General features: G+C 42.7%; 2 protein-coding genes across 2 annotated transcripts; both read left to right on the top strand.

The window, feature by feature from the left end:
- The first annotated feature begins 18,403 nt into the window (after nt 1–18,403).
- LOC147622905 (calcium-dependent protein kinase 20-like) lies at nt 18,404–20,011 on the top strand. The gene has a single exon (XM_086822516.1). It carries the CDS (start codon nt 18,496–18,498, stop codon nt 19,882–19,884), a length of 1,389 nt encoding a protein of 462 aa, XP_086678642.1. The 5' UTR covers nt 18,404–18,495; the 3' UTR covers nt 19,885–20,011.
- Nucleotides 20,012–20,454: 443 nt separating this feature from the next.
- On the top strand, nt 20,455–21,126 carry LOC147622906 (calcium-dependent protein kinase 29-like; the record flags this gene model as incomplete). The annotated part of the gene is made up of 1 exon (XM_086822517.1): nt 20,455–21,126. A coding segment is annotated over one exon (528 nt), but the record flags the coding sequence as incomplete, so codon positions are not given.
- Between the last annotated feature and the right edge of the window lie 1,868 nt (nt 21,127–22,994).

A 22,994-nucleotide genomic window follows, 5' to 3' on the forward strand; every position in this document is an offset into this window, starting at 1 on the left:
CTATTATATAGGAGGGCCCTCAAGTGACGCTAGACTTTCCATTTCTCATGTGTGACCCTTGGATGCCTGACCCTTGGATGCCTGACCCTAACCTTAACCCTTAAGGTTAGTCCTAACCCATGCTCCACTAGAGCTTGTTCCCATGCTCCCATGCTCACAAGCCTAATGTGGGTTAGCCTCCTAGTATATGCACACATAATGTGTATATAACATATAGCACACATAATGTACATATAACAGGGTGTGTTGATTCAGCGTACATGCATGTGAGTGTGTGTGACTTTATGTACATGCATAGTTGTGTGTTTGTATACATGTGCTTGTGCAAGTGTACAACTATGTGTGTGTATGTGTATGTGAGTGCGCATGAGTGTGTGTGTGTAGTCATCTGAGAGTGTGTGCATACATGTGTCTATGTGTGTGGGTACACATGTATATGTGTATGTGTGCATGTATGTAGAATTTTGTTAAGAAAATATATTTTTAAAATAGAAATGGTTATTGATTTTACTTTTTTTTCCATTGGTAGAGATGTGTGGTGAGGTGTGCTCACTTATTATATCCTCAAGTAGATGCACCTTGCATATAATGATGGGGTGTTCTATTTTTAAACAGTGATTCTAAAGAGAAAGAGAGATATGTTTTCGTTATATAAGTGACCTCTCTACAACACTACCCCTTCTTTAGATTAATATTTGAATTTGAAATGGGAATAAAGCTTGGCTTTCACTCTTTAAGGTATACCTCTGCACAGGATTCTTCACTCTCCCAGATCTTCGCAGCTTTGCATTCATGGCTTCCATAGCCTTCTTTACACCAGGTGTTCTCATAGCTGGTATCCCAAGATCCTCATCAAGGCTCATCTCTGAGCCACTAGACTCTCCATCAACATGAGAATGCCCTGCAGAAATGTCATGCATTCTAAGGGGCTCAACCACTTTCTCTTTGCCTTTATGTGATGTACTAATCACATTTGCAGGACTGGTATTATGACGCAGCCTGCCACTCCATGGTCTATCAACTGAACCACTAGATGAGGACTCTCGTGGTCCACTCAAAGACTGTGATTACTGACTTGCATTTTGTGCAACCACATTTCCACTCACATCAGTCCCAACAGCTTCTTTTTCAGCAGCATCATACGAGCTGCTCATCTCATAAAAAACAACATCCCTGCTTACCCTCAACTCACGTGTAGCAGGGTTTAAACACCTGTATCACTTTTGCTCAAGGGAGTATCCAATAAACACACATTTTTCATCTTTTGGATCCAGCTTAGTTCTCAGCTCATCTGGCACATGCACATATGCAATGCATCTAAAGACTTTCAACTGAGACAAATCAGGTTTTTTGTCTCAGTAAACCTCTCCTCTGGAGTTATATCATGTATGGCTGCAGTTGGAGTTCTGTTCATGATGTTAACTACTGTAGAAACAGCCTCAGTCCACCAATAGCTATGCGGCATATTCTTCTCTCCCATCAATGCTCGCGCAATCTCAGCAATGTGCCTGTTTTTCCGCTCATCAGCAACTCCATTTTGCTGCGGAGTGTATCTGCATGTAAATTATCTTCGAATACCATTCTTCTTCAAAAATTCACAGAACTCATTGGAGAAGTACTCTCCCCCTCCATCTGACCTTAGGCACCTTACATATTTTCATGTTTGCTTTTCAATCATAACTCTGAAATTCTTAAAATGAGTGAACACCTCACCCTTCTCCTTCATGAAGTATACCCACACTTTCCTTGTGTGGTCATCAATAAATATCACATAATACCTGCAGCCTTCCATAGACATGGTCTTCGTAGGACCCCATACATCTGAATGCACAATATCTAGTGCATTTCTGCTCACATTTCTGTCACGTGGAAATACATGCTTTGTTTGCTTTCCAAATTGGCATGCTTCACATATTTTCTGCATACCTTCAACTTTAAACTTTGGCAGCCCTATCACAATTCCTTTAGTCTGCATAGACTTCATTCTCTGCACATTCACATATCCAATTCTTTTATGCCAAATGTCTGTGTCTGCAACAATTCCTGAACCATTTGCAAACATCGGAGCACTCACTTCAGGCATGTTTACATTCAATGTAAACATTCTGCCCACTTTGTTGCCTTTTGCAACCAACCTGCACTTGTCTTTAAAGTCTTCAACATAACAACCATCAGGGTTAAACCAAACTTGCAAACCCTGCTCAATCATCTGGCCAACTGAAACCAGATCCTTTGTTATGTTCGGAATATGAAGTACATCTGCAAGGTACTTCACTTTGCCATCCTACATAGACAATGGCACATCTCCAACATGGGCAATTGGATGAGCAGTGTCATCCACAAAACCTGGTCTTTCAAGGTTTTTCATCTCCTTGAACCACTCCCCATGACTTGTCATATGGTTCGAAGCACCTGAATCAACGTACCATACATCATCTTTATGTGCTGCTTCAACATTTTCAGACATGGCATTAACGACATGCCGCATAACAAACAACCTTTCATTATCCTCATTGTTTCTGCTCGAGGATGCATAGTTGTTTTGCTACAATTTTCCATTTTGCATGTCAGCTTGCTTCTTATAACAATCTGCCTGCACATGTCCAAGGTTACCACAATAAAAGCATCCACGTGTATCATTATACTGCCTTTGCCGATTTCCATGACCTCTTTGACTCCCCCTGCCTTTGAATTGGCCTCTTCCACCTGCGTGTTGTTGTTGTTGTGAATTTTGGGACTGTTGTTGTTGCTGCTGTTGGCCATAATTTTGATTACCTGTTCGGCCACCTCCTTGGCCGCGTCCACGGTCTCCTCTTCCTGAACTTGTGTAGGAGGCCTGTTGCTCTCAACTGTTTTTGTGTTGTGAAGGCTGTTGGTCTTCACCCAAGCTCTTCTTTTCTATAATCAACATAGACACCAAATTTATGAAATTGGGAATGTTTTCCCGAGTCTGAATAGACGTCTTGAGCGCCTTGTATTGTGGCGGCCCGAGACCACGTAGACAGACTTCCACCTTATCATCATTATCTACTGAAACGCCAATAGATGTAAGGGATTCCACAATACCCTTGATCTTCAATGCATAATCATTCACAGACATATTCTTTTTCTCCACAATATGAAGTTCATTCTTCAACTGTATCTTTTGTGCCTTGGTATTCGTTTCATAGAGTTTTACCAAGGTGTCCCACGCCTCCTTGGGGGAATTGGCATCATGTATATGCCCAATCATGGTGTCCTGTATACTGATAGAGAGCCAATACATAACTTTTCTGGCTCCTTGGTTCCAATCCTTAAACTCTTTCACATCTGCAGCAGTCGGATTGTTCTCCGGTATCTCTGATGCCTCCTCATGCTCACCTTCTATGTAGCCCCAATAACCCTTTTCCATCAGGAAATTTGTCAATCGGAACCTCCAAAGCATGGAAGTTGTTCTTATCAAGCTTCTCAACAACAATCTGGTTTATGCCATCATTTGACATCTTGCCAGACACACAAATTTACCAGAAATAACACTCTGGTTTGTCTTGCACAAACTGTTGTATTTTTTGCAGTGGTACTGTACTACACTACTTAAATGTCACAACCAGTGACCTCAATGGCATACATACACCCAATGGCAATTGTTGACCTCCTAGTAGCACACACAATGGCAATTGTTGACCTCCTAGTAGCACACACAATGTCTGCACAACCAATCTGTCTTCCTATAGTTCTTAAAACAGAGTTCTGCACAGAATCGATGACTTACCCGCAATGCTCAAAATCGCCTGCTTTTCGAAAAACGAAGGTCCTAACACGCCCGAAACGCATTTTTGGCCCAAAAAAGACTCTCTTATAGGACTAGTCTTATTGCCCTATAACTTTACTCCCGCGAAGAAAGCTCCTCAATCAGAGATGAAAGACTGCTGTAGAAACCTGAAATCCAAGGGAGAAGATATCTGCTCATCTTATCACTCCAAGCACGAGGTGCCTGCTTCAAACCATATAATGCTTTCTTTAATCTGCATATATGAGTGGGATACCTTGGGTGTACATATCCTTTTGGTTGTGCCATGTACACTTCTTCTTATAGATCACCATTTAGAAATGCATTTTTCACATCCATTTGATGCATTTCCCAACCATTTGCTGTAGCCATAGCAATGACTGCTCTTACTGTTCCCATCTTTGCTACTGGACTAAATGTTTCATCATAGTCCAAGCCTTGGGTTTGTGCATAACCCTTAGCTACCAATCTTGCTTTATGACGTTCAATGGAACCATCTGACTTGCATTTCACTTTGTAAACCCATTTACAACCAATGACATTTTTGTCCTGTGGTAATGCAACCAAATCCCATGTTTCATTATGAACCAATGCGTCCATCTCAACAACCATTGCTTTCTCCCATACATGCTTTCCAATATCTTTTGTATAGCATGTAGGTTCCACATGCTTCACCAAAGAAGTCAAATATGCATAATGCATAGCAAAATCAGGATATGTCAACCTGTCAACTGGATATCTGACCCTTTGGGATCTGTGCAATGCATGCGGATCACTCTGAACACCTGTCACTCTAGCATGTGGTGGCACATATCTATCCTGCCTTGCACCAGGTGTGCGTAAAACAGGTATGCCAAGTTCCTCATCCAAACTCTCTGAACTTGACGACTCATATCCTGTAATACCAATTCCTTCAACTTTCTTTTTCCCTTTATCCATAGCACTACTCCCCCACCAGTGCTCACACTCTCATGTCTCAAGCATCCTGACCATGGACGTACAGTGCTACTCTCTAACTCTGCTGGCCCAGACATAGAAGTAGAACTAGAGTTGCTTGTGGCAAGTTCACATGCACATCAGCTTCAAGAAAATCAATGACACCCTCATCCTTTGCTTTGTACCAACTAGCAAGTTCATCAAACACCACATCTCGTGAGATAACCACTTGCCTAGTTTGTGGATTGTAACATTTGTATGCCTTACAATCCTGTGCATAACCAACAAACACACACTTTTCTGCTTTAGGATCCAACTTCCTCCTTCTCTCGTCAGGCACATGTACATAAGCTATGCATCCAAACACTTTGAGGTGTCCAATGTCTGGCCTAAAACCTGTAAGCCGCATCTCTGGCGTACTTCCATGTATGGCTGCTGTGGGTGTCTTATTCAGTATATACACTGCAGTAGCACACGCTTCTGCCCAATAATAATCTGGCATGCTCTTTTCATTGAGCATTGCCCTGGCCACCTCACAAATGACTCTATTCTTTCTCTCAGCAACACCACTCTGCTGAGGTGTATACCTGCAAGTTAACTGTCTTCTTATGCCATGCTTTCTCAAGAAATGCTCAAATGCATGTGAGGTGTATTCATCACCTCCATCTGTCCTCAAACATTTAATCCAAGAGCCATATTGCTTCTCTGCAAAAGCTTTGAAATCCATAAACTTTCCCAACACTTCACTTTTCTCTCTGAGAAAGTATATCCATGTCATTCTGCTGAAATCATCAATGAATGTCACATAATATAAACTGCCTTTAATGGATGGGTTTTATGCGGGACCCCATACATCGCTATGTACTATCTCAAGTGGCCTGCTACTCATGTTGCCTTCTCTAGGAAACTGCAATCGCGCCTGCTTTCCAAACTGACAGGCTTCACAAACATGCATATTCCCATCATACTTGAATCTAGGCAGCCCACTAACAATGCCTCTTGCCTGCATGTTCTTTAACCTTTGTATATTCACATGTCCAATCCTCTTATGCCACATATCAATGTCCTGTACCACATTTCGACTTTTAGAGAACATGGCTGATTTCAACTTGGGAATCCCAGTATCTAGCTTAAACAACCTGCCTTCTTTCTTTCCTTTAGCAATGACTCTACATCCATTTTTGAATTCCTCAACGAAGCAACCATGCTCGTTGAAACAAACCTGTAATCCCTGTTCCACCATTTGACGAACTGAGGACAAACTTTTTGTAATAGAAGGCACATATAAGACATCTGCCACCATAGACTTTGTTTCACCATTGTGCATAACCAATGGTACACTTCCAACATGTGTAATGGCATGTTGGGTATCATCTCCTGTTTCCACATAGCCTTTCACATCCATAGGCTTCATATGCTCAAACCATTCACCATGACAAGTCATATGGTTTGATGCTCCAGAGTCCATATACCAAGTGTCATCATTTTCAGCATTTGTCATCATAGATCCCACAACATGTTTCATGGCAAACAAGTGACTTGCACTGCCATCATTGCTGCTTGATGCATAATTTCCACCATGTTGTGCATAATGTCCACCATGTTGTGCTCTACCCCCTCTCAAATCATTTTGTTTCCGGAAACAATCACGTGCCATATGACCAAATTTCCCATAGTAATGGCATTCCACATCTTGCATAGATGTTTGTTGGCCTTACCAATGTCCTCTACCACGAGGATTACCTCTGCCTCTCTGAGGTGTATATCCACGACCACCTCTAGTACCATATGTAGGCTGAAAATTCTGTTGTGGCCAACCACCCACGACCATTACCACGGCCACGTGATGCAAATCTCCCCCTGCCTCTAAATCCTCTGTGTGAATAGAAAGCCTGATTTCTGCCATTATCATCATGGCTAGTAGATGCATCATGAAAGGAATCACTGAGTTTGATTTCCTCAACAAGCAAGAGTGAAACCAACTCATCAAAGTCTGGTAAACCTGTACTCCGAACCGAGATGGATGTATCAAATGACTTATACTCCTTGTCAAGACCACGCAAGGTAATGTCTACCAAATCATCATCAAGCATGGGGGCATTGATTGTTGCCAATGCATCTGCATACTTCTTTATCTCTTGTATATAATCATGGATGCTCCTTCTATTCCGTTTCACATTATGAATCTGTTGTCGCAACAACTGAGACTTGCGAGCCCTAGTGTCTGTATCAAACAGCTTTACCAATGTATCCCATGCATCCTTGGGATTCTCAGCATCATGTATGTGTATGAGTATAGCATCCGAAATACATATAGACAGATAATGCAACACTTTGTATGCTCTTTCTGACCATTGCTTATGAGCTATAACCTGCTCTGCTGTGTAGGTTGTCGGGGTAGTTCACGCTCTGGCTCAGCACCTATAATGAGATTCCAAAAACCTTTTCCCTTCAGAAAACTTTTGATCCTATACTTCCATGCCTGGAAGTTCTTCCTATCCAGCTTTTCACCCACAATTTGTACTGGATTATCCGACATATTTACTCAATGAAATGCACCTTCTGCACACGTCCAAATCTATAAACGAGCCTTCCTCAGCTCAACCACACTGTAATGAGTGTTCCAGATACTCCAAAGTAGTCAACAAACTTCAATTTTGATGTAGAAAATCAAACTGTATGCATCCAAAATGAACTGGTTTACACAGTCCAAGATACCCTGCTTTGATGCCCTTTCCAAGGCTCCAAATTGCAATGTAGTGGTTCAATCAAGTGTGGATAACTTGCGTTGACACCTAAACATCCTCAATGTTGCATATCAACACCATCCAAGATGTGTACATTCCAATTTTGTCAAACCCCCTTCTCTGTTTTGAGAAAAACCAGTAGTAAAATTGCTCTAATTTCTTCAATCCTTGTCCAAATTGAGAGACCAAGCATTCATTGGCTTATAAATGATGTCCACTAACTCCATGTAAAAGGAATTAGACCAATTGTTTAAGACGAGTGAGTAATTAATCGATTAATCACACTCTGTTTCAGTGAACTCAGTAGACAGCCTGTTTAATCTCAACTCAGTAGACATCCTGTTTAATCAACTCATTTTCAGCTCCATAGATCATAATTGCTCAATCCAATCATATAGAAACCTCCTCAATAATGTTAATCACAAGTTTGCTAAGCCAATTTTGGAAGCTATCAATCACACAAGTAGTATTTGGCCTCCTCGCATCAAAAGTCAACGAAAAACTGCACTGTTTCTGTTGTAGATCTGCGTCGCCTGCTCCTGAGGGCTTTTGGGCTAATCAAAGGGTCAATTGATGTTGTATTTAGATTCCCAACACTCCTATGCAAGTGTACAACCCATCAATGCATTGATTTTTGCCAAAAACTTGCTCTAATTTCATTAAAATTTGACCTCTATTTCTCTGTTTTGTGAGAGCTTCAAAACCAGAAAATTTCAATCACATAAATGCATCAAATTTGCTCCAAAATCAGTGTAGGGCTTGCACATGAGTTGCCAATACATTCATCCTTGTCACATACATGTTTCTTTGCACATTTGCATCTATTTTCACCATACATCACCGCTTCCAAGCTCCAATGGAAAGCTTTGCAAAAACCAGAATTTTTCTTTGCTTTGGGAACCCCTAATTTGCTTTGTTTCTGCTTGAATCACCTGCAATCCGCTCAACGGTATTTAGAATACCTTACCCGGTAGGCCAATCTCTCAGATCTGATAGAAATCGGTGTGCTCCAAGCTTCACAGCATCAATGGCAAGCTTCACAGCTTCTTCTCCCTCTTCTCTCACTCACTCATAAACCCTAATAGAGAGCACCAGGCTCTGATACCATGTTAAAAAAATAGGTAGAGGGAGAGGAGACACACACATAGGAGCAAACCCTAATGTATATTGCAAACCCTAACCATAGAGGGAAGCCATCTCCCTTCTCATACAATGCATAAAGCCATAATCCATAATACACAAGACACACTATGTGTTGTGTCCACACATCTAACCCTACCTAATGTCCACCCACTATGACCAGCTGGACGCGGTCATTTATGTCTCACACATGCTGCTACCTAACATGCCAGCACATAGCACAGCTGGCACACGCTAACATCGAGGTTGAATCTCAACAAGCACCAGTTATTGTTGTAAACATTTCCTTAGCCTCGTAACAAAGGGATTAGACACCTACAAAATTTAAAATTTGTGTGATTCTCGAGACACCTTATAAAAGTTAAGAACCACATACATTGTGGATATATATGTTGAAATGAGTGATGCTAAAGTGACAAGTCACTTAGTTAAAGTTATCCCACATGATCTATCAAAGCTTTTCCCCCCCTCATATAAAATTTTCCAAAGCAAAGGAAAATTTTGGTTTTTGCAAAGCTTTCCATTGGAGCTTAGAAGCGGTGATGTATGGTGAAAATAGATGCAAATCTGCAAAAAAACATGTATGTCACAAGGATGAATGTATTGGCAACTCATGTGCAAGAAAATTTGATGCATTTATGTGATTGAAATTTACTGGTTTTGAAGCTCTCACAAAACAGAGAAATAGAGGTCAAATTTTGATGAAATTAGAGCAAGTTTTTGGTGGCAAAAATCAATTCATTGATGGGTTGTACACTTGCATAGGAGTGTTGGGCATCTAAATACAACATCAATTGACCCTTTGATTAGCCCAAAAGCCCTCAGGAGCAGGCGACGCAGATCTACAACAGAAACAGAGCAGTTTTTCATTGACTTTTGATGCGAGGAGGCCAAATACTACTTGTTGTTGAAATTTGGGCATTGTGATGAGCTATGGTGGATCAAACACTAGAATCAACATCATTAACAAAGTGATTAGCAAATAATTAAGATGTAATTAGTGGGTACTTAACAAATAGATTAATTTAGGCATGGATAATCAAAAACTAGCAAATTCTCATTAGGGCAATGCCTCAATTTATAGAGTTTACATCAAGCATCAAATCCCACTGATTTCTCCATGATTCACTCCACCTCTTTTCCCTAAATTCTCTCCACCTCTTCACTTTTCCCAGAATATCTCCCAGAATATTTCTACACTTCCTAAATCTTCTCATGCTACCCTTTATTCTCTCCCAATAGATTCTTCTCACCTTTTCACAGGTTCTTTCACATTTACATCTTCTCTTTTACAGCCTCTAACCAAGGGCTTGTTCCCGCACACACCCTATTCACTTGTATTTTCAACACCTCCCCTCAAGTGAATACTCCTAGAATACCTAGACCCTATACCAAGTTTGCCTCCCCTTACTTGACTAGTGTCTATTCCTCCCCTCAAGTTATCTTAGCACACTTGGACCCTGTATCAAGTTTCTCTCTTACTTGACAGTCCGCGAGCGACCAGTGCCTCAAGTCCCTAAACTCCTCTCTCTCTCTCTATGTGTCCAAGGCTTACTATAGTTGCCCGCGACCTTGACTAAAGTGCTCACACATACATCTATCTACCACATGGCCTACATCATCGGTGGCTCAAAGGTGGTTTTACTTTGTTGGGGCAGGTTACATTGGGTTGTGGGGTCTCTCTCTCTCTCTCTCAGAGATTTTCACATGGCTCCTCACTCTTTGGAGCCTCACATCTTCTCTTTTCTTCAGTCTTCTTGTCGTGGCAGCTTCTCTCCACACGTCCGTCTCTTCTACCAGTCTTCTTATGGTGGCAGCTTCTCTTCTCGTGTCCATGTCTTCCTTCAATGCTTCCTTTAGATTTTCTTGGTGTGGATCTTCCTCTTGGAACGAGATATTCTTCTTCTTCCATGGCTGGGGCCATGAGCTTATCCGTCAGGTCTTTTTGCTCCATGTGAGCAACATGTTTCAATGTTTTGCTGACAATTCCTTTGGGCTTTTGATGTTTATCTTTTGTCATTATGCAATGCAAACCCAAATTTATGCGGGAGGTCTTACCTCTTGCCTTATTCTGGACAAGGGCAGTGTCTGATCCCATATTTACACTAATGTAATGTGCCCAATACATAATGCGTATAGCATTCATTCTTATGCACATTCCCAAATGCAACTTTGGCTGTGAATAATCTTGAATTTGAGTGAGATTTATAGGCATTAACCAAGGGTTAAATGCAAAATGATGATTATCACAATTTTATCAGCACAATTTTCCCAGAAATTACATTAAATCAAGGGTAACCAATTTGTACGGAATGGTTGGAGTATCAAACCAACTCCGAATTGAAATATGAAGTTATAGGGATCTATATCAAATACCTAATGGCTAATTTAAACCCTCAATTGTACCAAAATATAGTGATTAGCATTGATTAATCACTGATTAGCAAATTAATCCACTGTTTTGTGTGCAAAAAATAGAGTATGCGGGGAGTCCAGATCTGGTGCCTTAGACTTCAAATGAGCTCAAATGCTTTCAAATCAATCAATAGCAATGAGTCTAGTAGAGGATTAAGCCAAGAAACACAAGATTTGACCAAATATTGAAAGCTTAATCTCTGTTTTACCAAAGTCACCTGTGCAGATTTGATGAAGAGCTTGGATCTCACTGTAGACTTGATGAAACTAAATTTTGTCTTCACCAGCTTGTAGAGCATGCTTGAAAACACCTTGGGCTAAGGGGAATTAGAGTGATTCACCCTGAGTGAGTGTAGATCTGAGATCTTCTGGTGAAAAACGTAGCCTGCTAAAAGAGCGATTTCTCCTTCATCCGACGACGGTTTGCTACGTTGTTTGGATGAGCTTGAAGAGCTATGAGATACCTATCATGTGCTAGAAGGGTTTGGCCTAATTTTATGTATGCAAGGAGAGGAAGCTCCTCCACTAGCTGGGGGTACAGAGGTGAGTTGAAAAAAGAGGGAAAATTATAATTTTCTACTAATCTTAATTAGCAAAATAATTAGCAAGATAATAGGCTCACAAATTAGCATGGCTCTAATAGCATGTTGAAATTTGAGCATTGTGATGAGCTATGGTGGATCAAACACTAGAATCAACATCATTAACAAAGTGATTAGCAAATTATTAAGATGTAATTAGTGGGATACTTAACAAATAGATTAATGTAGGCATGGATAATCAAAAACCAACAAATTCTCATTAGGGCAATGCCTCAATTTATAGAGTTTACATCAAGCATCAAATCCCACTGATTTCTCCATGATTCACTCCACCTCTTTTCCCTGATTCTCTCCACCTCTTCACTTTTCCCAGAATATCTCCCAGAATATCTCTACACTTCCTAAATCTTCTCATGCTACCCTTTATTCTCTCCCAGTAGATTCTTCTCACCTTTTCACAGGTTCTTTCACATTTACATCTTCTCTTTTACAGCCTCTAACCAAGGGCTTGTTCCCGCACACACCCTATTCACTTGTATTTTCAACACTTGTGTGATTGATAGCTTCCAAAATTGGCTTAGCAAACTTGTGATTAACACTATTGAGGAGGTTTCTATATGATTGGATTGAGCAATTATGATCTATGGAGCTGGAAATGAGCTGATTAAACAGGCTGTCTCCTGAGTTCACTGAAACAAAGTGTGATTAATCGACTAATTACTCACTCGTCTTAAACAATTGGTCTAATTCCTTTTACATGGAGTTAGTGGACATCAGTTCTAAGCTAATGAATGCTTGGTCTCTCAATTTGGACAAGGATTGAAGAAAAGAGCAATTTTACTACTGGTTTTTCTGGTTTTTCTCAAAACAGAGAAGAGGGTTTGACAAAATTGGAATGTACGCATCTTGGATGGTGTTGATATGCAACATTGAGGATGTTTAGGTGTCAATGCAAGTTATCCACACTTGATTGAACCACTACATTGAAATTTGGAGCCTTGGAAAGCGCATCAAAGCAGGGTATCTTGGACTGTGTAAACCAGTTCATTTTGGATGCATACAGTTTGATTTTCTACATCAAAATTGAAGTTTGTTGACTACTTTGGAGTATCCGGAACACTCATTAGAGTGTGGTTGAGCTGAGGAAGGCTCGTTTACAGATTTGGACATGTGCGGAATGTGCATTTCATTGAGTAAATATGTCGGATAATCCAGTACAAATTGTGGGTGAAAAGCTGGATAGGAAGAACTTCCAAGCATGGAAGTACAGGATCAAAAGTTTTCTAAAGGGAAAAGGTTTTTGGAATCTCATTACAGGTGCTGAGCCAGAGCGTGAACTACCCCGACAACCTACACAGCAGAGCAGGTTATAGCTCATAATAAGCAATGGTCAGAAAGAGCATACAAAGTGTTGCATTATCTGTCTATATGTATTTCGCATGCTATACTCATACACATACATGATGCTGAGAATCCCAAGGATGCATGGGATACATTGGTAAAGCTGTTTGATACAGACACTAGTGCTCGCAAGTCTCAGCTGTTGGACAACAGATTCATAATGTGAAACGGAATAGAAGGCGCATCCATGATTATGTACAAGAGATAAAGAAGTATGCAGATGCATTGGCAACAATCAATGCCCCCATGCCTAATGATGATTTGGTAGACATTACCTTGCGTGGTCTTGGCAAGGAGTATAAGTCATTTGATACATCCATCTCGATTCGGAGTACAGGTTTACCAGACTTTGATGAGTTGGTTTCACTCTTGCTTGTTGAGGAAATCAAACTCAGTGATTCCTTTCATGATGCATCTACTAGCCATGATGATAATGGCAGAAATCAGGCTTTCTATTCACACAGAGGATTTAGAGGCAGGGGGAGATTTGCATCACGTGGCCGTGGTAATGGTTGTGGATGGTTGGCCACAACAGAATTTTCAGCCTACATATGGTGCTAGAGGTGGTCGTGGATATACACCTCAGAGAGGCAGAGGTAATCGTCATGGTAGAGGACATTGGCAAGGCCAACAAACATCTATGCAAGATGTGGAATGCCATTACTGTGGGAAATTTGGTCATATGGCATGTGATTGTTTCCGGAAACAAAATGATTTGAGAGGGGGTAGAGCACAACATGGTGGACATTATGCACAACATGGTGGAAATTATGCATCAAGCAGCAATGATGGCAGTGCAAATCACTTGTTTGCCATGAAACATGTTGTGGGATCTATGATGAGAAATGTTGAAAATGATGACACTTGGTATATGGACTCTGGAGCATCAAACCATATGACTTGTCATGGTGAATGGTTTGAGCATATGAAGCCTATGGATGTGAAAGGCTATGTGGAAACAGGAGATGATACCCAACATGCCATTACACATGTTGGAAGTGTACCATTGGTTATGCACAATGGTGAAACAAAGTCTATGGCAGATGTCTTGTATGTGCCTTCTATTACAAAAAGTTTGGCCTCAGTTCGTCAAACAGGGATTACAGGTTCGTTTCAACGAGCATGGTTGCTTCATTGAGGAATTCAAAAATGGATGTAGAGTCATTAAAGAAGGCAGGTTGTTTAAGCTAGATGCTGGGATTTCCGAGTTGAAATCAGCCATGTTCTCTAAAAGTCGAAATGTGGTACAGGACATTGATATGTGGCATAAGAGGATTGGACATGTGAATATACAACATGCAGGCAAGAGGCATTGTTAGTGGGTTGCCTAGATTCAAGTATGATGGGAATATGCATGTTTGTGAAGCCTGTCAGTTTGGAAAGCAGGCGAGATTGCAGTTTCCTAGAGAAGGCAACATGAGTAGCAGGCCACTTGAGATAGTACATAGCGATGTATGGGGTCCCGCATAAAACCCATCCATTAAAGGCAGTTTATATTATGTGACATTCATTGATGATTTCAGCAGAATGACATGGATATACTTTCTCAAAGAGAAAAGTGAAGTGTTGGGAAAGTTTATGGATTTCAAAGCTTTTGCAGAGAAGCAATATGGCTCTTGGATTAAATGTTTAAGGACAGATGGAGGTGGTGAATACACCTCACATGCATTTGAGCATTTCTTGAGAAAGCATGGCATAAAAAGACAGTTAACTTGTAGGTATACACCTCAGCAGAATGGTGTTGCTGAGAGAAAGAATAGAGTCATTTGTGAAGTGGCCAGGGCAATGCTCAATGAAAAGAGCATGCCAGATTATTATTGGGCAGAAGCGTGTGCTACTGCAGTGTATATACTGAATAAGACACCCACAGCAACCATACATGGAAGTACGCCAGAGATGCGGCTTACAGGATTTAGGCCAGACATTGGACACCTCAAAGTGTTTGGATGCATAGCTTATGTACATGTGCCTGACGAGAGAAGGAGGAAGTTGGATCCTAAAGCAAAAAAGTGTGTGTTTGTTGGTTATGCACAGGATTGTAAGGCATACAAATGTTACAATCCACAAACTAGGCAAGTGGTTATCTCACGAGATGTGGTGTTTGATGAGCTTGCTAGTTGGTACAAAGTAAAGGATGAGGGTGTCATTGATTCTCTTGAAGCTGATGTGCATGTGAACTTGCCACAAGCAAGTTCTAGTTCTACTTCTATGTCTGGGCCAGCAGAGTCACAGAGTAGCACTGCACATCCATGGTCAGGATGCTTGAGACATGAGAGTGTGAGCACTGGGAGTAGTGCTGTGGATAAAGGGAAAAAGAAAGTTGAAGGAATTGGTATTACAGGATATGAGTCGTCAAGTTCAGAGAGTTTGGATGAGGAACTTGGCATACCTGTTTTACGCACACCTGGTGCAAGGCAGGATAGATATGTGCCACCACATGCTAGAGTGACAGGTGTTCAGAGTGATCCGCATGCATTGCGCAGATCCCAAAGGGTCAGATATCCAGTTGACAGGTTGACATATCCTGATTTTGCTATGCATTACGCATATATGACTTCTTTGGTGAAGCATGTGGAACCTACATGCTATACAGAAGCTATTGGAAAGCATGTATGGGAGAAAGCAATGGTTGTTGAGATGGACGCATTGGTTCATAATGAAACATGGGATTTGGTTGCATTACCACAGGACAAAAATGTCATTGGTTGTAAATGGGTTTACAAAGTGAAATGCAAGTCAGATAGTTCCATTGAACGTCATAAAGCAAGATTGGTAGCTAAGGGTTATGCACAAACCCAAGACTTGGACTATGATGAAACATTTAGTCCAGTGGCAAAGATGGGAACAGTAAGAGCAGTCATTGCTATGGCTGCAGCAAATGGTTGGGAAATGCATCAAATGGATGTGAAAAATGCATTTCTAAATGGTGATCTACAAGAAGAAGTGTACATGGCACAACCAGAAGGATATGTACACCCAAGGTATCCCACTCATATATGCAGATTAAAGAAAGCATTATATGGTTTGAAGCAAGCACCTCGTGCTTGGAGTGATAAGATGAGCAGATATCTTATCTCCCTTGGATTTCAGGTTTCTACAGAAGGAGATTCTTCACTCTATGTGATTGTCACAGGAGATAATGCTACAGATGTTATGCATGTGAAGAAGGCATTGAGTGGGCAGTTTGACATGAAAGACTTGGGTAAATTGAGATACTTTCTTGGAATTGAAATGATCAAAGACCATGCAGGTACATGGTTAGTGCAACGCCAATATGCATTGGATATGTTGGCAAAATATGGAATGACAGGGTGTAAGCCAATGAGTACACCTTTGGAGCAGAATGTAGAGTTGCGGGCTGATTTTGGTGAGGTGTTGGATGATCCATCTATGTATAGAAAGATGGTTGGTAGTCTCATTTACATGACTATCACACGCCCGGATTTGAGTTATGCTGTGGGGCTAGTAAGCCAATTTATGCAGAGCCCCAGAAAACCTCATTTGGATGCAGTGAGACGCATTATGCGATATGTAAAGACCACTGCACATTATGGTCTTCTTTATGAGAGTGGTAAAGGCTTGGATATACATGGTTACACAGATGCAGATTGGGCAGGTAGCTCGTATGGCAGGAGGTCTACTAGTGGTTATGCCTTTACACTTGGAAGTGCCGTGGTGAGTTGGAGTAGCAAGAAGCAACCTACTGTTGCTTTATCCAGTACAGAGACTGAATACAGGGGTGCAGCCATTGCTACTTGTGAAGGAGTATGGTTAAAGAGTCTCTTGGCAGATTTGGGTGAGCCTATTGATGGCAAAGTTGTCATTCATTGTGACAACATGAGCAGCATACAGTTGGCCAAGAATCCAGTATTTCATGCGAGGACCAAACACATAGAGGTCCATTATCACTTTGTCAGAGAGAAAGTGCATGGTACAGTGGATCTACAGTATGTGAAGACTGACGAGCAGGTGGCTGATATCTTTACAAAGCCACTTAGCAGGGAGAAGTTTGAGTACTTCCGTACTATGTTGGGAGTACGCGGGATGAGCTTGAGGGGGAGTGTTGAGAGCTTTGATAGCCCAAGCTCATCTACATCTTTATCTATGGCAGTACATCATGAGCTTGAGAGGGGCTGTTGAGATTCAAGCTCGATGTCAGTGTGTGCCAGCTGTGCTATGTGCTGGCATGTTAGGTAGCAACATGTGTGAGACATAAATGACCGCGTCCAGCTGGTCATAGTGGGTGGACATTAGCTAGGGTTAGATGTGTGTGGACACAACACATAGTGTGTCTTGTGTATTATGGATTATGGCTTTATGCATTGTGTGAGAAGGGAGATGGCTTCCCTCTATGGTTAGGGTTTGCAATATACATTCCTGTGTGTGTGTCTCCTCTCCCTCGTTTTAACAGTGTTTACATGTACATGGTGTCTCATAAATCACACACATATTTTCATTTTGAGATATTTGTGAGGTTCAAAGGCCATGTCTTGTGGTTCTTATCCTAAAAGCTTAGGCTTTTAAGTAGTGTATTTATTATGAATTTTACGAGTTTCAACTTTTCACACAATAATCGAAATAAGCTCCCTAGATTCTTACATTAGATTCATGTGCTTTTAAAGGTGATAAAAGAGCGAGGTCATTGTAAGGATTTAGATTTGCTAATGGAGACACAGCCTAACGGTAAGGTGTTGAAGTCCCATGCATGAGGTGCTCGGTTCAAACCCTGCTGGCTGTTTGACGGCGGCATGAAAAGCACACATGCATACGAGCACAAAAAAGATGCAAAAAAAAAGATTTAGATTTGCCAAAGTGGGGTTTGCATGAGCTTCTGGTTCGCATGTTAACTTGATCATGGACAAGATGTGCTATTTTCCAAAGCACGTGGCTAATTAATTAAGCTTCAAAGTGTAAGTTTTTTCCACGTCGAAGTAATATGCGAATTTGCACATTTTTCCTTTTTACATTATCTTTCATGTCCTTTTTACACGATCTTCAGCCAAATTATGGCGAAAATAACCTTAATTTCTTAATTACTTTCTCATATATTTAGTCAGTTTTGATTTATCCTAATTGCAATATAAACTAGCCATTTTGGATTTTTAAAGACAAGTTGGAACAAACTTTTCCCACACATTACCACGAAGGGTATCTAATTAAGGCCCATTACACATCGCCATACCCCTGTGGTGGTGGGGGTATCCACCGCCCATAATTCATGGGCAGGCAATCTCCTCGGCCCAGGTGGGGCATGTGTAGGTGGGCTATGTGTAACGGGCCTAAGCGTGGAAGTAGTAGATCACAAAGGTTCACTTTGCTTTTGCGTTTGATCCTTTTAGCGTGTGGGCTAAAAGGTTCATTTTGCTTTTGCGTTTGATCCTTTTAGCGTGTGGTCTACATCTGCTTTTTACCCTCTACTTTACACTAGAAAAGCAGAGTCAAAAAGCAAAATCAGAAGAAGAAATTCAGCAACATCGAGCAGCGTTTGGTTCAACAGAAGAAGAAATCACAGAGCTTGCAGGTAGGAGAAGAAGAAGAAGTTTATATGGCTATCATAACAGAGAGTGATTTGTGCTCTTGTTGCTCCGTTCTGAAGAGGCAATTGGGTCTTGAGACGCTCCGCGAGCTCGGCAAAGGTGGACAGGGGCTAGTTCTTCTGTGTAGCGATCAGCCCCGCGGCATCCGTCTCGCTTGTAAGATTATCCTCTCTCATCATCGTACTTGCTCGCCGCAGCAATCAATCTCACAGCAGAAAGAACAGAGCATAGCTAGCAAAAGGAGGAAATTAGAGGCTCCGGGTTTCGCTGATGATCTGCAACATCAAGTCTCATCCAGGAAAAGAAAACTAAGTGCAGAGGAGCTATCCCAAGACGCGCAGCTTCGATGGGAAGCGGAGGTCCTCCATCACCTCAGCGGCATACCCGGCGTCCTACCCCTGGTTTCCACCATCGAGGGCGATGACGGTTGCTTCCATCTCCTCACCCCCTTCTGCAACGCAGGAGACCTGCTTGGTAAGCTTGATTCTCATCCCCCACAATTCAAGCTTGATGACCGCGAGGCCGCTCCCATAGTGGCTAGCCTTGCTCGCACACTTGCCGCTTGCCACTCCCGTCGCATCATCCACAGGGACGTGAAACCGGGAAACATCCTCTTCCATCGACTGGAGGAGGGCGCCCATCATGAGGATGTATTTCTAGCAGACTTCGGCTTGGCTGCCACCATCGCCCCCGGAGAGATGCTTCACGACCGAGTCGGAACCTCCCGTTACCAGGCTCCTGAGGTTATCCGGGGCAATTACGACCATCGCGCTGATGCTTGGAGTTTGGGCGTCGTCCTTCACCTGCTTCTTACCTCTACTTTGCCTTTTATTGATGGCCTCCCCCATGATGCCCCCGACTCTGCCATCCGTCATGCCATCCTATGCAACAAGCTCGAAATCGACACTTTTGGCCTCTCCCCTTCAGCACAAGACCTTCTCATGGGCATCCTCTGCAAAGACCCGGACTCCAGGCTTACCCTGGATGAGATCTTGTCTCATCCATGGCTTGTCCTCAACACCGAGCCCATGATAGATGTCAACTTGAAGCATGGAGCTGTATCACAGCCGGTAACTGTTGATGACGCACATGACAGTGCTCCCAAGATTACTAGAAAAACAGGCATGCGCAGGAGCAGGAAATGCTACCAGCAACATTGTGGTGACATGGCACACTCCATCGCTCGTCCTCATGTCCTCAGTGTTGTGGCTCCTCTACCTTCTCAACCTGGATTACCAATACAGCCAGTTGTTGATGACGCAGATCATGGGGACGATGAGGATGCGAAGATCACGTCGATAGTCCGCATCCCTATGGGCAGAAAATGCTACCGACAACATTGGCCTGCCATAGCTCATCCTGCCCGAATTACTACAGCTCCTGGTTTTGTGTGCTAGATCAGAGCTCCTGGCTTCTAGCATGGTATGCTGATCCGTGAAGGCTCAAGATACTTTTCAGAGGCGATCGCCTGTTCCGTAGCGACCCCCCCCCCCCCACGCGCGGCAGCCTGGGTGGGTCCCACATAGGCCTGCACACTTTTTTTGGTAAGTGTACAGACAAGAAATGTTCAGTATGTGTAGCATCACCTCAAAATAGAGGGAGAGGGCACTTCTACCTTGAATATGGCTGTGAGCACAACATAGTCTGGCCTTATGTTCTTGGCTTTTGCTGGAACATAGATGTGCTAGCCGGGATGATGAAACTTCATGTGGCTTCTTATGTGCCATGTATTCTATTGCTAGATGCCATGAACACGTGAACTCACAGTCATGGCATGTTCTTTAATTCTTAAGGAGACATGTCCTGCTTTCTCCAACACCTCAGCGGCATACCCAGCGTCCTGCCCCTGGTTTCCACCGTTGAGGGCGATGACGGTTGCTCCTCACCCCCTTCTTTCTCCAACACCTCAGCGGCATACCCAGCGTCCTGCCCCTGGTTTCCACCGTTGAGGGCGATGACGGTTGCTCCTCACCCCCTTCTGCAACACAGGAGACCTGCTTAGTAAGCTTGATTCGCATCCCCCACAATTCAAGCTTGATGACCGGGAGGCCGCTCCTATAGTGGTTAGCCTTGCTCGCACACTTGCCGCTTGCCACTCCCGCGCCATCATCCACAGGGACGTGAAACTGGGAAACATCCTCTTGCATCAAGTGGAGGGCACCGATCATGAGGATGTATTTCTAGCTATTGTCCCCAGAGAGATCCTTCACGATCGAGTTGGAACCTCCCGTTACCAGGCTCCTGAGTTTATCTGGGGCAATTATGACCGTCGCCCCGATGCTTGGAGTTTGGGCATCGTCCTTTGCCTGCTTCTTACCTCTGCTTTGCCTTTTATTGATGGCCTCCCCGACTCTGCCATCCATCATGCCATCCTATGCAACAAGCTCGAACTCGACACTCTTGGCCTATCCCCTTCAGCACAAGACCTTCTCATGGGCATCCTCTGCAAAGACTCCGACTCCAGGCTTGGCTTGTCCTCAACACGGAGCCCATGATCGATGCCAACCTGAAGCATGGAGCTGTATCACAGTCGGTAACCCTTAAGGAAGCACATGACAGGGCTCCCAAGATTACTAGAAAAACGGCCGTGCGCAGGAGCAGGAAATGCTACCAGCAACATCGTGGTGACATGGTGCATGCCATCGCTCGTCTTCATGCCCTCAGTGTTCTTGACCTGGATTACCAATACGGCCAGTTGTTGATGATGCAGATCACGGGGATGATGAGGATGCCAAGATCTCGTCGAGAGTCCGCATCCCTATGGGCAGAAAATGCTACCGACAACATTGGGATGCCATCGCTCATCTTGCCCAAACTACTACAACTCCTGGTTTTGTGTGCTAGATCAGAGCTCCTGGCTTCTAGCATGGTATGCTGCTCCATGAAGGCTCAAGATCCTTTTCAGAGGGGCTCGCCTGTTGCATAGCAACCCCTCCCCCCTTTTGGGTGGGTCCCACATGGGCCTGCATACTTTTTTGGAAAGTGTACAGACAAGGTATGTGTAGCATCGCCAATGAGGTGATAGCTCAAGTGGTGAAGGTGTTTGCCTTTTACTAGGATTTAAAACCCCCCTTGGTGCTTCCTCGGCGGCATCGCCTATGGGTGGATAATTAAGCGCCTGGGGGTGGTGGAAAATCAGTAACTACGGGGGGATCTTGGGCCTAAGGCCAGTTCGACAGAAAGAAAACCGTTTGCGATGGCATCAATGTGCCAAACAGAACATAGTCCGGCCTTATGTTCTCGGCTTTTGCTGGAACATAGATGTGCTAGCCGGGGTGATGAAACTTGATGTGGCATGTCATGTGCCATGTATTCTATTGCCAGATGCCATGAACACGTGAACTCACAGTCATGGCATGCTCTTTAATTCTTAAGGAGACGTGTCCTGATTGCTGATCATTGTATGTGATCTTGTTCAGCTAACATCAAATCATCTAGAACTCTGATTAATCTGCTGCTGCCTCACTAAGTTTAAGGAAGATGGGTAGCCCTTGAATCAGCTCTGTGATGCAATTCAATACTTAAAGCAGTGCGGTGTGAAATTATAAGGCATTCAGCTTGTTACATGCTTCCATTTACATTGAGATAATAGCATGCCTCTGAGCAAGACATTGAGAGAAAGACGCTTAACTTCTTAACAGTATGTGTACTGTTGTCCAATGTGTAGTTTCTTTACATATCAAGTGTAGAAAAAGAAACTTCAAAATCAAGGTCGTTTTTTGAAAAAAAAAATCATGTAAAGTGAGCAGGGGACAGTCCCCTCATACCTAGCACTTGAATCTGCTGCCTGCCTCATCATATTCAATAAAGAAGGCCAGAACTTGAATCAGCTCTGTATTCTAATAAAAAGCTTGAAACACTACAGTCTGCAATTTACGTATTATCTGTAAGGTTTTGACCTAGTGATCTTGGAGTAAATTTGATCTTGGCAGTGGCCCATTGGGAATCCCTGGTAGATTTGCATTTACGTATTATAAGGACATACTGAACCTCAATCCACCGTAGCCATTACTGGAACTATGTGAATACAATCAAGCAAAGTTTCATACAAAGCGGACTTTTCAGCTTGATGCTAATGTGCTAAATATGGGGCGGCTTTTGAGATGATAATTTTGATTTCAAATGTTCACGCACGTCAACTATCTCACAAATGCATTGAATGCACGTAAGCGTAATCACAATCACATCATCAGAAATGTTTATCATCATTTGTCTTGTTTTTGAGCCAGATGAGCTTTGCGGGTCAGCAACTTTGGCAACTTTATACACCCCTCCCTCTCTCCCTCTTTTGTGGCTATGGTGGTAAGCGTGTATTGATTGATGCATGCTTGCTTGATTGTGGTGTGTGCATGTAGGTGATGATTCTTGTCTTGCTTTCTCTTCTCCCTTTTCCTGTTTTTTCCTTGAGACCACTCTTGCATACACATAGGCATTGAGTAGAAGGAGAGATTTCCATAGCTCTTGCATACACATAGGCATTGAGTAGAAGGAGAGATTTCCATAGCTC

This window comes from Cibotium barometz, chromosome 28 (genome assembly GCF_041138505.1).
Source record: "Cibotium barometz isolate CiBa-2024 chromosome 28, ASM4113850v1, whole genome shotgun sequence".
In the NCBI taxonomy this organism is placed as follows: Eukaryota; Viridiplantae; Streptophyta; class Polypodiopsida; order Cyatheales; family Cibotiaceae; genus Cibotium; species Cibotium barometz.

Bases quoted from the DNA above. Each gene is read 5' to 3' on its own strand.
- LOC147622905 (XM_086822516.1), top strand. From the start codon at position 18,496: ATGGCTATCATAACAGAGAGTGATTTGTGCTCTTGTTGCTCCGTTCTG.